At 36.4% G+C, this 13958-nt stretch overlaps 2 protein-coding genes across 2 annotated transcripts; one reads left to right on the top strand and one right to left on the bottom strand.

Moving 5' to 3' along the window:
- Window positions 1–5060: 5060 nt before the first annotated feature.
- On the top strand, window positions 5061–10218 carry LOC110755700 (Polyketide cyclase / dehydrase and lipid transport protein). The gene is made up of 7 exons (XM_021956933.2): window positions 5061–5593; window positions 6165–6264; window positions 6590–6685; window positions 6808–6860; window positions 7865–7913; window positions 8307–8354; window positions 8541–10218. The coding sequence occupies exons 1-7, from the start codon at window positions 5373–5375 to the stop codon at window positions 8631–8633; spliced, it is 660 nt and encodes a 219-aa protein (XP_021812625.1). The 5' UTR covers window positions 5061–5372; the 3' UTR covers window positions 8634–10218.
- On the bottom strand, window positions 9156–12317 carry LOC110755783 (Protein phosphatase 2C family protein). Its single transcript, XM_021957064.2, has 4 exons — window positions 11925–12317; window positions 10782–10979; window positions 10453–10688; window positions 9156–10139 (listed from the first exon to the last, which is right to left on the bottom strand). The coding sequence occupies exons 1-4, from the start codon at window positions 12111–12113 to the stop codon at window positions 9569–9571; spliced, it is 1194 nt and encodes a 397-aa protein (XP_021812756.1). The 5' UTR covers window positions 12114–12317; the 3' UTR covers window positions 9156–9568.
- Between the last annotated feature and the right edge of the window lie 1641 nt (window positions 12318–13958).

The raw sequence follows: 13958 nt of genomic DNA, 5'->3' as shown, positions 1-13958 counted from the left end.
GATTTGAAGCATCTAATCACTTTAAGAGAATGTTTTCTTGATTGTGTCCCTGTGCGTACAATAATTAACTCAACAACTTTTATATATATCACATAACAAAGATTGATATGCACCCAGCACCATAGCCCTTTTTTGGAGTGAAAAGATTTTTATGTCGCAGATGCGCAATGCCTATTAATTTTTCATGTCGAAGACGCGTTAATGCTGACATTCTTTCAAAAATGGTGGGTTTGACGGCCAAATTGACTCTTCATTATATGATGCATAAAGGTCATTTTTTGAGTCGAGTATGAAGTACATTACTGAAACCGACTTTGCGGGTTTGAATCTAAATTTAGATATTCAAGTTTACTTTCAAGAAAATTTAAGTATTACATTTTCGGATGTTGATTTGAGGTCAACACAAACAAAACAAGAATCTAAGAAAAAGAAGAAGAAGACATGGTGTGAGTGACGAGAGAGTGAGAAAGGAAGAAGAAGACGTTGTGTGGGCAACAAGAGAAAAGGCATGGTAGGTTCTTTAATTGAGTTTCATGGATTTTTCTTTTTATTTATTGGATTAATTGGGTTTGCAACTTGTGGGTTTCAAACTGTGAAACGAAGAACGTTATGAAAGAAATATACAATTATCGATAAAGTTTACGTGCCTTCTAAGATTTGGATAAAACAATCATATAATATGTAGATTTATGCAGAGATTTTTTTTATAAGCACTTCTGTTCAAAAACACTTTTATTGAAAACAAATATTTCAGTTAAATAAGTACATTATAAAATATATTGAAAATTCGAGTGCTTAATTATGCTACCTAGAGCTTATCTCATAACCTAATTTTTTTAGCATTTCTATTAGTACTACCAAACAGATCTTGATCCATGGTAAAATTTTATGGATGGACTGAAATTGCCTTGCCTCGGGTGGATCAACTTCAGATCACAGCATTAGATTAGCCAGACGTACCTCGGATTATTATTCTCTGCCTGCCAAGAGCTATTGAACTTTGACAAATATATAAAATAAAATAAAAACGATATATATATATTCCTTTTGGTTATATGCCTACTCCCTTAAAAGAGACTAGAAGGAAGAAAGGCCAACAAAGACCAGCACAGATTCTTACCTTTCAAAGCACTACCCGAGACAAAAATAAATAAATGCTTCGTCATTAACTAAAGCAAGTTTCCAATACCCACTTACCATGCAGATGGCTTCATATTAACATAATCAACCAAAGTATCATCCCATTCCCATTTAATAATTAATAATTCAACCAGCTTCTAGATTCTTACTTATTTTATTCACAACACAAACAAACTCTCATCCATGAGATTTGAATCCGAGAACTTTAGCAAGTGAGTGACAATTAAAATTATTCTATTCTAGAGAAGGGATTCGAACTTGATCCACATTTGCATCAACAAGATCGCCTTATATTTATTTTATTTTTCTAATTAACTGAGTGTACATGGCACATAAATCAAATGTTAAAGTTCCTGTTAAGGAAAAGGAAAACAAAAAGATAGTGAAATTATTCCACATAACAGAAAACCCCGACCAAAAGAAAAAAAAAAAAAGAACAGTCAAAAGTTTTATTAGATAAATGCTTGTAATGGATTAAGTGGAATTTTACCAAAGGAAAGCATGGAGGTATAGGAATAAAAAGTGGAATAAATCCACAAAAGCAACATTACTTTTTTTGTGGGAAGTAATCTAATACTTTCTTTTTTGTGACCAATTTCTGAAAGGTTCATGGCTTTCCCACGAGCAATTATTTAAATGAGTCTAAGGTTCCTCCTGCAAAGCCATCCTCCCTTGGTTAATAGATTTATCATATTGCCGTACAAGCATTTTTCTTTCAATTTTTTTTATATTAATATTTTGCTTGAAATGTTAGGAAATATGCTTAATACTTTCTTATTTAGTGGCATCAACGCAAAAATAAATGAATAAATAATCTCAATCTTTGTTGTGTAAATTCTTGTACGCACGGCACAGGTACAATAACAATTAAGAAAACATTCTCTAAAAGGGATTAGATGCTTCAAATCACTTGGAAGCATTAGCTTAGTTGACCGTATCTTAGTAAAAACCGCAGCTGCATGCATTCTTCTAGAAGAAGGGGACCCTAAAGAAAACAAGAAGAAAGAGCTAGAGAAAGGAGAGGAAGAACAAAATGTTGGCGTGACTTGTGAATTATTGATTTTCTTTTCTTACACACTAAGGATTCTCATTATAATTACATTTGATTTACTTTAATTCATGATTTTCTACTGTAAATAGAAATAGGAATTTATTATTTACTTGGCCACTAAAGCTCTGTTGTATTATAAATATGACCTCCAACAAGGAGAGGAATATACAAAAAATTCTCACAAACAAATATTCTCATATTAGGTTTCATATTTTAGTCAAAAACAGAGAAGATCATAGTTTCTAACCCTGCCTGGAGAACGGGGAGGAAGAAAACAACCATGTCTCTCTCTTCTTGAACATTGATTGGGTGTGTCTGAGAAGAAAAAGTGAAACGATGTGATTAATTGGGATATTACTTTCTTCCATCCAAGTAAAGTACAAATTAAACCATGATGATTATACACTTTCAGTTAAGCGTAAAATGCATTTTCAATTTTGGACGTTGTGATTGTATTTTTGTCAATTTGGCCATACAAAAATAGTAGTTTTGAAATTTTCCTGCTTGAAATCACCACAAAAACCTTGTTTAAACTGATGAATATTACTCAAGGATCATTTAAATAGTTTTGATGTGATTGGTTTCTTCGTGAATTAATGACAAGAGACTAGCCCAACATTTTGTCGACACTATACTACAAAAATTGAAATAGACAGCCATGTTATTTGGTTTCTTCTTGTATTGATGACAGACTACATGGACTCAAGTGCATGCCTCTTACCTATATAAGTGAAACATTTTGCCGACACTACTCAAAAAATAGCAAAGACAATGTCTTTATTCCTTCAAGAGTAATGCTATTTGGACACACAATATTGACACACTTAGTGACACCCGCTGATGTGTCAATGTATCATTTGCTCTTCTTTTCTCCTTGTTTTCTATTCAGCAAATGATACATTGACACATCAACGGGTGTCAACTAAGTGTGTGTCAATGTTGTGTGTCCAAATAGCATTAATCTTCCTTCAAACCCGTCACAGTTGTGACCGACGTATTTTCACACTCCAATTAAGGACAATTTTGCACCATCGTTGATTTCAAATAACGATACACATTCTAAAATCGTTGTCTAATATAGTTATGTAGAATTTTGGCATGTGATTTAATATTGTTGGGATGTTATCCATACGATGATTTTTAAATGTATATTGTTGTTTGAACGTCTTTTCAACAACGATGAGGTTGTAGTTATGGTGATTATACAAACATTCTACAACGAATATTTTGGATAGCCTCACAATAGATTCTACAAAGAAGCCATATAGAAGCAGGGCATTGCTATTTGTATTACTTTTATTGACCATATCGTTGACCACCTCTTTAATATAAGTGGGTCCCATATACACCGTAAGCAAGATAGTTAATAAAGGTGATACAAATAGCATTATTGAGTATTTTTTTTTTACTTGAGATAAATAGAGGGGGAATTTTACAAGAATAATATAAAACAAATAAGAAATGATTCTCCCGTTTTCAATATGAAAATTAATGACTTAAAATCATATGTTTTTCCCGTTTTCAACCAAAAGGGTACTAACAAACAATGCCAACGCAGTGGTTGAGTCAATATACTAAAAAGGAAGATAATCTTATGTGACAAAATAATTAAAGGACTTAGATCAATAAGAAATAATATGAGGATTAGCTCGTGAAATGTTCTAATCTCACACTTCTCACTAATATATAAATGGGGCACTTGCCACTAGTGAAGTGTTCTTATCTCACACTTCTCACTAATATGACATTGATGTATCATTAGTTGATGATCTACCTCTTAGAATAGAAATCCGAACAGTATACAATAATGAAAATGTTTTGTCTAAATAAGGAGAACCACATTGTACACGTGCCCTCTACTCAAAGAGACAACTTTCAATCTATATAGAATACAGATAGATGTATTATTCTCTTACATGTGGCTTCCCTACCCTATCCAACAATCTGCTCTATTCTCTAATCGCAGTCAACCCCTATTTTTGGTTCTCAAGTCATGAGAAAGACGCTAACAGCGGCAACGACCGCCATTATCATGATTCATGAATCTGATTTGAGAGGCTGCTCAAATTTTCAAAGACGAGGAGAGTTAAACTCAGTCATCCACGTGTGCGTGACCGACTGATATTGATGCATAGCATAATTCAGATGCATTGGTGGCTTATAATCACCCAAGCGTCACACGACTGAGTAACTGTTTTTTAAAAAACAGAGAATTTTGGGGACTGGGAACAGTGTATGTCAACTATCAGATCATACCAAATTACCAACCAATATAAAGATTTGATTTGAGAAAATTGTGCAGCTAACAGTAGTCTAGATTCAGTGGCACCATAAGTACACAGTGGTCTACACGTTTGATCAAATTTTAGGGGCAATCGCCTCAGTCACGGGGATGAATATGACTAATATTTTTCGTATTCAAAAGCTTTCAACATATTTTTGTTGCCTTTGATTATTGTCCTTCACTCGGCATAGAGGGTTGATAGATTTGGGTATAGCCATGTCATTGCACTACCGCACCACAGTTACAGAAATGTATCCTTATAAATGAATAAAAAATTAAAACAAATCCTGAATTCTAAATTCATAATTTCACAAACCAAACTAATACCCAAACATACTCGAATGAACTCAAAAGCAAGTATTAAAACACAATTATTAAACAAAAATATATGGGTGATCAATCAGGGTCTATGAGGTCGATTTATCACAATTAAGTGCAAAACGATCTCCGTAACCAATACGCATGAATTTTTAAAATTTTAAAACACCAACATACGAGAATTTTATTAGAATAGTGAGCCCGTTTCCATTCATCAAACGACATTTTATTGCCAGTATCTCAAAATTACAAAATGGCGCAAGGTTTGCCAGTAATTCAGGGCTTTTGATGCGTTGGGTTAAATGGACGAAGGATGAAGGTTTGTTTGTGACCAAAAATCTGGATCCGGCCTTTTTGTGCAAGTAGAATAAGACATGAATGAGGCCCATATCCAAATGGAGTCCGGTGGCAACAAACCAGAGAGGTGGACAAATCGGACTCGTGCCCCTGTGAATCCGTGATCGTGATTTTGTGGTCTTGAGACTTCTGAGTTCGACATGTTACTTGCTTTTCAGTTTTGTATCTCTCACGGCTTTTCTTCTGCTTTATAATTCGTGCTCTTTTTTTTTTTGTTTGACCATGTCTTCTGCTTGTGCAACGGCTCTAGCAGCCTGCATTTCAAGCCCAAACTGTCCCAGCAGTCTCAGCCACATACCCATTTGGAGAAGCTCTTCTCTGAGACCACCACCACCTTCTCTCAGTGACATCTCCTTCAAAATCCCATGTGGGTCTTTAAAGCGAAGCTCGAGCCTCACTGGATTCAGAACCCTCACCCCTGTTATGCAATGGCAGGACTGCACGTAATGCCACCTCTGCTTTGCTTTTATAATACTCCAGTTTTTTTTATCTGTCTCTGTTTTTCTTGTTCATCAGTCATACAATCAGGCTATCAAGAAATAGTTAATTGGTAGTATAATGGAGCTTCAATGATTGCTTAGACTGAATCCACATTAGAAAATACAAAATAGTTACTGATAATCCATACTCTTCAGAATTGAATATCAATTAGTATGTATCTTTCCCTTTTGATTGGAGGGTTTCCCTTCTTATATTCTAGTTTGTATTTTAATTTTGATTATTAGAACTGTTGTCACCGTAGTTCAAATTAGTATTATTCTTATTTCTGTCTTATTAGGTTTGTGTAATCAAATGTTTCCACTAGTAAGTGGTTCTTATTCAACATATATTTTACCTGGAAAATGCCCTGCCTGTTTATTAAGTTGATGCTTCTTATGATGCTTAATCCTTTCTCAGAACCCAATGAAAAATCATAAGTAGTATCAAACGAGTGCTTGGAGTGAGGTCTAGCACCTTTCTGCTCTAAATTCGGGCAGTAAATGAAAGCCTTACTAATAATGTGATAAAATGCAGAGTAAAGATGGAAATTGATGTGCCAATTTCAGTTGCTTATGATTGCTACTCTGATCGTGAGGCAATTCCCCGTTGGATGCCCTTTATTTCAACTGTGAAGGTGCTAAACAACTCTCCCGATGCTCTTTAGATGATCTCTAATTATATTTGAAGCAAATTTGCTTTTTCTTTCCGGTGCTATGTAACATATATCCACTTGTATCAATACTTGTTGCAACCCAATAATGTTTTTTACAGCCTATATTTTATTGTCAAGCAGTGAAATGTTGATGAGTCTGTTGATTGTGAGGGAATAATTGATTGTCCTATAGTTTGATTCCTTAAGAGTAAAATGTTGTAGCTAATATTTTTCAGCTTGGCTGATCATGGGTTCAGTTTCGCATTTTTAGAAGATTGATATTTGATATACTGCTTTATAAAAACAGATATTGGAAGACAAGCCTAACCTATCACGATGGTCACTTAAGTATAAAGCTTTTGGCCGTGATATTGAGTTCTCATGGCTTGCTCGAAATATGCAGGTAAGAATTATGTTTTAGTTAAAATTTGTTTTTCCTTCCACAACTCCTCCATCAACTGTAAGAGAAATGATGTGTCCTTACAATATTCCCTTTCTCACTGTTGTGTAAATACCTTTGTGCAGCCTATACCGAATCAGAAAATCCACTGGAGATCTCTGGAAGGTCTTCCTAACAGGTGAGAAGAAGAGAAATATTAGAAGAAAGTTGAAACTGTGTACTTAAGTAGCCTTTTTGCTCAATATTATAAATGTGTCTTTTAGGGCTTTAGATGAAACATTTGGAAAGAATGCATTATAAGCACTTTTCTCATAATTGATTGGGGTTTATGTAGTGTTGATGCTTGTATATTGTGTCATCCTAGAGCTTATAAAACAAATTACCAAATCACGTTTAGTTATTTGGTTAAAATCTACCAAGGAAATATGGTAACTCATGTGAGAATGTGAAGGTGAAATGTCCCACATTGGAAAGTTGAGAAACCTAGCAAGGGCTTATAAGGACTTGGGCTACTCGCCTCATTGCCAATTGGTTTTGGGTTGGAACCTCAACTTCCTTCATGGTATCAGAGCATGTTAGCCCACGTGTGAAAGCCCAATGGCCACACGTGCTCCACGTCCCCCAATATGTGTTGTCCACGTGTTAGGCTTGAAAATTCGCCACACGTGCGGGGGCGTGTGAGAATGTGAAGGTAAAGAGTCCCACATTGGAAAGTTAAGAAACCTAGCAAGGGCTTATAAGGAGTTGGGCTACTCCCCTCATTGCCAGTTGGTTTTGGGGTGGAACCTCAACTTCCTTCAACTCAGACTATTGAAAAAAAATACGTATGAAATTTCAGTGTTGAAAGTAGTTTCTTGGTTGGTGTAGCTAAGTAAGCTAGAAGCTACCTGGTTCCATCTCTAGCAAAAGCTCAAAGATGACATCTTAGGTTTCATAAGAGGGAGTGAATACTTGATGAAAGAGTGTAAATTGTTTGATTTCTGGTTTATTAAATTATCTGGAAGTCACTGTCTGGTGCAGCACAGACATTGATGCTCATGTTATTAAGGTTGCAAATATAATAATGAGGGAGGAATGTTAAATGTTGTGTTTGTATATTGTATGCAAATGAAGTAGACGCTATTTCTTTTGCTTTCTATGTTGATATGAGAATCTTGATAAACTGTTTTACTTGCATGGCAGAGGTGCTGTCCGGTTTTATCCAAAAGGTCCTTCATCATGCCTAGTAGAAGTGAGGCTGCTCTTTCAAATATTGACTTTGAATTTCTGCAGTTGTAGGTTTTTTTTATGTTATGAATCTTCTTTACACGCTTGTCTCTGATCAGCGACAGTTTGACAGCGTTCAATGCCTCTTATAGGCATCAGAATGCCATGCAATTGATGCCACGCTGGGGAGATCAATAATTTGCAATTAGATTATTTATAATTTTTGCTCCATCCTTGGCGATCAATTGAATGGCCTGGACGGACATTCATTGGATTGGTATAACACAAAATAATATGCATTGACATGGTTTCCTGTTCTAGGTTTCTCTGAGTAATGGAAACTAGGAAAAGAGCAACTTTCTTTCTGATTTTTCCATGTTGTATATCTCATAGTGCTCTTATCGTTTTTCAATCTCAGCTAACCGTGTCTTATGAAGTTCCTCCAATCCTGGCTCCAGTGGCATCAGTAAGTGTTCTAACTATGGTTTAGATATTATACATTCTCTAGTTGGGAGACCCCACACAGTTGAAAATCAGTTCAAATATAAAGATTTTGTTTGATAGCATTGCTTACAGAACATAACAAAATGTTGTTTAATTGACGTGGGATGAAATAATCCATCATTCTGATTTCTGATATGACGTCCTCCAGGCACTGCAACCTTTTCTTGAAAGTTTACTTGGACGTGGCTTGGAAAGGTTTGCAACATTTTCAAAAAGCTACAAATCAGACTCGACGGTATAACAGTTCAAAAGGTTAATCGACCCTGATTGTCACGAATTCTTTTAACGTGGCAAATGTTTCCAATGAAATATAATATCAATGTGCTATCATTTAATTTGTTATCAGTTGTAATACCAATGATTTTCTTGCTGAAGAACAAAAGCAGCACAATGAAGATCTTTGTGAGATCATTTGGGGCAATGGCCATCTCCTAAACGAACGGCTTTCTCTGTTGTATATCACTCCCCAAAAGAAAAAGAACTATAGAAATTATGATACCTTTAGGCTTGGAGCCTACATAATCTTTGTTACTTGACTTGTTTATGAATGGATTACTTGACTTGTTTATCCTTCCATGTATCGTATCAATCAACCTTGATACGGAAGAAAATGGATGGTTCACTATCTCTCTTTCTGCAAGTTACACTAATGGAAGTCAGGTATTAGACATAAAAGCCCTGTGAGGATTTTCCTGTTGGCTAAAAAATCCCTGTTAGATTTGTCCCATCTTTTTAAAATCAAGCACCAAAAGACACGGGGAAAAAAGAAAGAAAGAAATAATTCATTGAATTATAGAAAATCACTTAGTAGCTTGTCAAATGCTAATCATATATTAGGGGTTACATTGTTGAGAGCCAAGTGCTAAAAGGACAAAAGCAGAGGAAGAGCTAAAAAGAAACGAAGATCCAAATAATATACATAAAATAAATACACATGAGAGGATTAGAAATGGACTATATCGGATGAACCAATCACTCTGTACTGTAAACTAAAAAATGTATGAACATACATCTTTTTACAACACAATCACCATCCGCGTCCCCCTTCTTATGTATGTACATCAACCCAGAGCTCACTGAACACCTACAAAACTGATAGCTGCTGTTTTATCTCATGACTGAAGCAGCCAAAACAATGTATGAGGGAGACATTTATTTGAAAAATTATATCTACAATCAACCGCTGGCACTGCTGTCCAACAAGCTCCTCAAACTACATAGGGCCTCCGCAGAGAGGCTGCAGCACCTAAATCTTCGTTCCCGCTGTGGTGATGGTTCTCGATGATCAAGAGGGGAGAAGCATACCACAATCACAGTGAGATTATCAAACGTGTTGAGGCGAAGAGCCTCCATAACAAGATCCCTTGCGCACTGCTCCGGGTCATCATGCCGCCGTAGCCCACGTCGAACAAGGCTAACTGCATGCTGACTTGACATCACATCCCAAATCCCATCACACCCTATAATGAGAAACTCATCATCCTCTGTTAAAACCACTTGCCGGAACTCTGGATCGGCAATAAGGGGTGATGAAGAACCACGAGGAAACTTCATGTCCCAGTCGCCTAATGCTCGGGTTACTGATAAGACGCCATTCAGATACCCATCATCAAAATATCCACCCAATTCTTCAACTCGCTTCCTTTCTGAGGGATAAATGGGCCTGTGGTCTTGAGACATATTGATTGCCTCTCCTTTCCGGCAGAGAACAGCTCGGCAATCCCCAGCATTGGCTACCATTAGAAGCCTGAAAAAGAAGATAATAAGGTCAATCACCATCGAAGAGAATAAAAAGTAGAATGGACAAAAATATATAATCGCCAAGAGGTATGCAAAAAAAATTTCGTACTCAGCATAACTTGAATCAAAATAAAAGGTTGACAAATCATAAATGGGATATTAGTTTTGATAACGAACTACACTTGATATAGTAAACATAACACCATATGTTTGTGAAATCAATATTAGATATTTGAAATGAAGCCCTAGGTAGGCCAAGGAAACAGGTTATTTTGGCACATCGGGAAGGGAGGAAAAAGAGTTCTAAGGCATAGATATACCTTCCAAATATCATAGCAGTTAATGCTGTTGTCCCAGATGAACTGCTTACACTGCGGTCATCTGCCAATGCAAGGTCAACCAGATGAAATGCCTTACGGAGGGAGTTCTCAAGCTCCTCTGAGAAAATCTCATCAACTTCAGAAATCTGAGGAAAATCGGCATCTTCAAAAAAAAATCTGAGCATATTTTTTCTGACATAAGATGCTGCTTCTGGTCCTCCATGTCCATCAAATACCTATATAACATTTTCAACCTCAGTAAACATCAAAACTAGCAAACCACCAAATTCAAGGTCATTGCAATTCGAAGTCCAAAGTGATATTATTACCCCATACAAGGCACTTGGCGTGGGAAAATTAAAGAGCGATCCCAAGTGTGAAGATAGATCATCTATTAGTATATGTTCATCTTCCATGTATCTACGGGGTCCAATGTCAGCAAAGCTACCAGAACGGAGCCTAGGGAAGAATTGAAGATCAGCCGATTCTGGAGCCAAATCAGGAATTTTATCCGCAGGTTTATCATCCTGAAAAGAAGTAAAGAATAAGGAATTAAATGCCAAGATTTTCCATTGACACATATAAAATACTACCACACTGCCTGGTAGCATTATTTCTAATGAGAAGCAACTATACAGTAGAAATTGAGGGCATAAGACACGAAGAGAATGTATGATGTGTATCCATTCGTAAGATTTTCCAAACCTATGTAAATCAGGTCAAATTTTCAATTCACCATGCAATTCATATTTGTTTAAGTTCATTAACAATGCGGATAGTTGTTCACAATTATAATTATGTAGTGCTAAGATCATCATATAAACCATCCGTCCAGACTTGCAAGTACCCAACACTCACACAACATCACAATTCTATGTCAAGAATACAGTTTTCTCTACTTTTTGAGACCAAAAATAACAAACAGATAACTTGATACAGCCCAGGTTCTGAAAGGAACCAGAAATCTACAAATTGCCAGCTTTGAAAATTGGCATCACACATGGGCAAAAAGTCAACATTTATTTTCATCCACATCGAACCCAACTAATGTTTTGATGAATCATGGTAACAGAGTACCATAGCAGGCGGGCATATTTTATTTAAGGGTCCTTTATTTAATCATCACATTAACCAAATAATAATTAGTTATCTAACAAGAACAAAAACTAACCTTTACCTTGTAAGAACCAACTTTCGTAGTTCAATTATAAAACGAGGTAATTCAATCTAATTTCTTATATTTATGTGCAAAACTTCCATCAAAATTCAGCTACCCAGTAAGCACAAAACCCTATATATTTTAAAAGTCAGAAACCATAAGAATTCAACGCAAGTACCAAATTCAAGGTCTAAAACTATAACAAAAAAAACCCAGATTCATGATCACCTAAAACCAAATTAAACCACATCGCAATTGACAACTAGAAGATCAAACGGTCCAAAAAGCGGAGCATCAAGGTCAGAAAACTCACGGCTTGAGAGCTCGTTATAGCATCGGAGACGGATTCCGAAGCACGATTTCGGTCAAAACTCTTGGGCGAAATCGACTGTGAAACTGCAACTACATCTTCAACCTCATGAACATTAGTCCCTTTACCAAAATACTGAACCTCCAAAACGGGCACGCTCTGCTGACACACAATCTTAGCTTCTGCCACCATTTTCTATCAAATCATACCACACAAACAAACACCTTTAAGAAAATGATCCCAAAACTTTGTTAAGCTCAAAGAAAACTTCAACAACGACGACGACGATGAGAATCAGATAATTTTTGTTATTTTCTCGCGGTTTCTTAAGACTTTTCTCGCACTTTCTATTCGGTTTTCTTTCTTTTTTAGCTGAATCAGCAAAAGATTAAGTGAGTTTGGCTTGAACCGGTATTTATATGGTCGGGTTGTTTGGGTGATAAGGGTTACCGGTGGCTAGCGGTAAAGTTGTTGGGTCACGGACACGTGTGGGTTTTCAGGAGCTGTTTAGAGTTTACTGTTGAGAACAGCATGGATTTCGCTTGACGGACACGTGACGGTTTTTAGGTTGACGCGTGACTTTTGGACTATTGCAAGGGCTGTTACTAGGAAATTACTTAAACGCCCTTCTTCAATGAACAACTTGAATGAGCTGTCACTTGCCGAGTTGACTTTTCAGCGGGAAGGGGGGGTGTATGTGGCATCAGAGGGTAATTTGGGGAAAACGTGGCTGTTGCCGCGGGGAGAATTTTTGGTGGCATTTTCAGCGTTCACACATTACAATGCTTTAGCTGAATGCGTGCTGACGTTGAATGAGAGAACCTTTTTTCTTGAATCGACGGCAATGTCCCTTCCCTGGTCTTTCTTTAGAGAGGGAAAACGGCATACAACAAAAGTCGAGCCGCTGCTTGTTGAATGTCTCGTTCATTATATATGAAACTTGTCAAACGCGCTGCTCGAATGATGGGTGGGACCCAGCTGTTTTGGACGGTCAGATATCAACACGTCCAAATGGTCTACTCTAATCTAAAATCTCTACAACAACTTCATCTATGCAAACCTTCCACACAACCAACTTCTTATAGAACCGATCACGCCAACACCGATCACATTTGCAGATTGGGGTATATATGCATCAAACTGCCAATCAGCGGACCGATTATTAAAAATATCCACACATATTTGAGAATCATGTTATAGTAAAAGGTTCAATTTGTGGATTTCTCCCTCTAGGTTATAGTGACGTAGAGATTAGAAAGGAAATTGAGTATATTTGACGTATGGAGAGTTATTGCTTTCTTTGTTGTTGTCAAAATTAGGAAATGATATCTCTCACACGCTTTCAATGTGTTACGATAACTGGTCTGTAAGTCCATGCCCCTTTTCATTGAATTATATTCAATTAGCAGAGAGTTGTTATATTTAATATAAAGAATACGGAAGTTTAGAGAAAAATGTCAACGCACGTAAGTGTCATTTCCATAAGTAAATTATGTTTACAGAAACCTAAGATATATCACTACTTTTGTTAGGTAAAAAATGTACGTGTTGGCTCATTATTGGTAAAATGTGCTACGTTGAAACTTGAAGGCCTTGCATGATTGACAGATAAGAAAGAAAGCATCATGAGAATTTATTGTTTCGGGATTTGGGCTTCAAGGTTGATTCTAATCTGAGCAAGCAATGGTGAAATTATTGTAACGTACCTTTCTTATCTCATCTCATCACAAATGGGATATCCAATTATTTGGGTTTTGCAGATTCGACAACATTAAGCGTGGCTCTCCTTCCTACATCTCATGTCATCTCATGTCTAACCAAATTCCTTCCTTTACTTTTCTTATTACTGGATGTGATTAGGTGCCCTGCCTCCTTTTGGACACACCATTTGTTTTATTTTAAATTCATTATGCTCTAAATAAAATACAACCCTTAATTATGCTCAAGTGGGTTTGGTTTGGTTTGGTGGTCCGACTGGTCAAGTCACTAATAACAATATCTATGTACATGGTCCTCAGTCTTAATTATTTGTTAATA

This window comes from Prunus avium, chromosome 3, assembly GCF_965620075.1.
Source record: "Prunus avium chromosome 3, drPruAviu1.hap1.1, whole genome shotgun sequence".
Classification (NCBI taxonomy): Eukaryota; Viridiplantae; Streptophyta; class Magnoliopsida; order Rosales; family Rosaceae; genus Prunus; species Prunus avium.
The sequence above is the reverse complement of the archived record's forward strand: the minus strand, read 5'-3'. Positions and strand labels throughout refer to the sequence as shown.

Bases quoted from the DNA above. Each gene is read 5' to 3' on its own strand.
- LOC110755700 (XM_021956933.2), top strand. From the start codon at position 5,373: ATGTCTTCTGCTTGTGCAACGGCTCTAGCAGCCTGCATTTCAAGCCCA. The intron at 6,686-6,807 runs GTAAGAATTATG...ACCTTTGTGCAG, and splicing joins GGCTTGCTCGAAATATGCAG to CCTATACCGAATCAGAAAAT. The intron at 7,914-8,306 runs GTGAGGCTGCTC...TTTCAATCTCAG, and splicing joins CTTCATCATGCCTAGTAGAA to CTAACCGTGTCTTATGAAGT.
- LOC110755783 (XM_021957064.2), bottom strand. From the start codon at position 12,113: ATGGTGGCAGAAGCTAAGATTGTGTGTCAGCAGAGCGTGCCCGTTTTG. The intron at 10,689-10,781 runs GTAATAATATCA...AATGTTATATAG, and splicing joins CGCCAAGTGCCTTGTATGGG to GTATTTGATGGACATGGAGG. The intron at 10,140-10,452 runs GTATATCTATGC...CTTCTTTTTCAG, and splicing joins ACTGCTATGATATTTGGAAG to GCTTCTAATGGTAGCCAATG.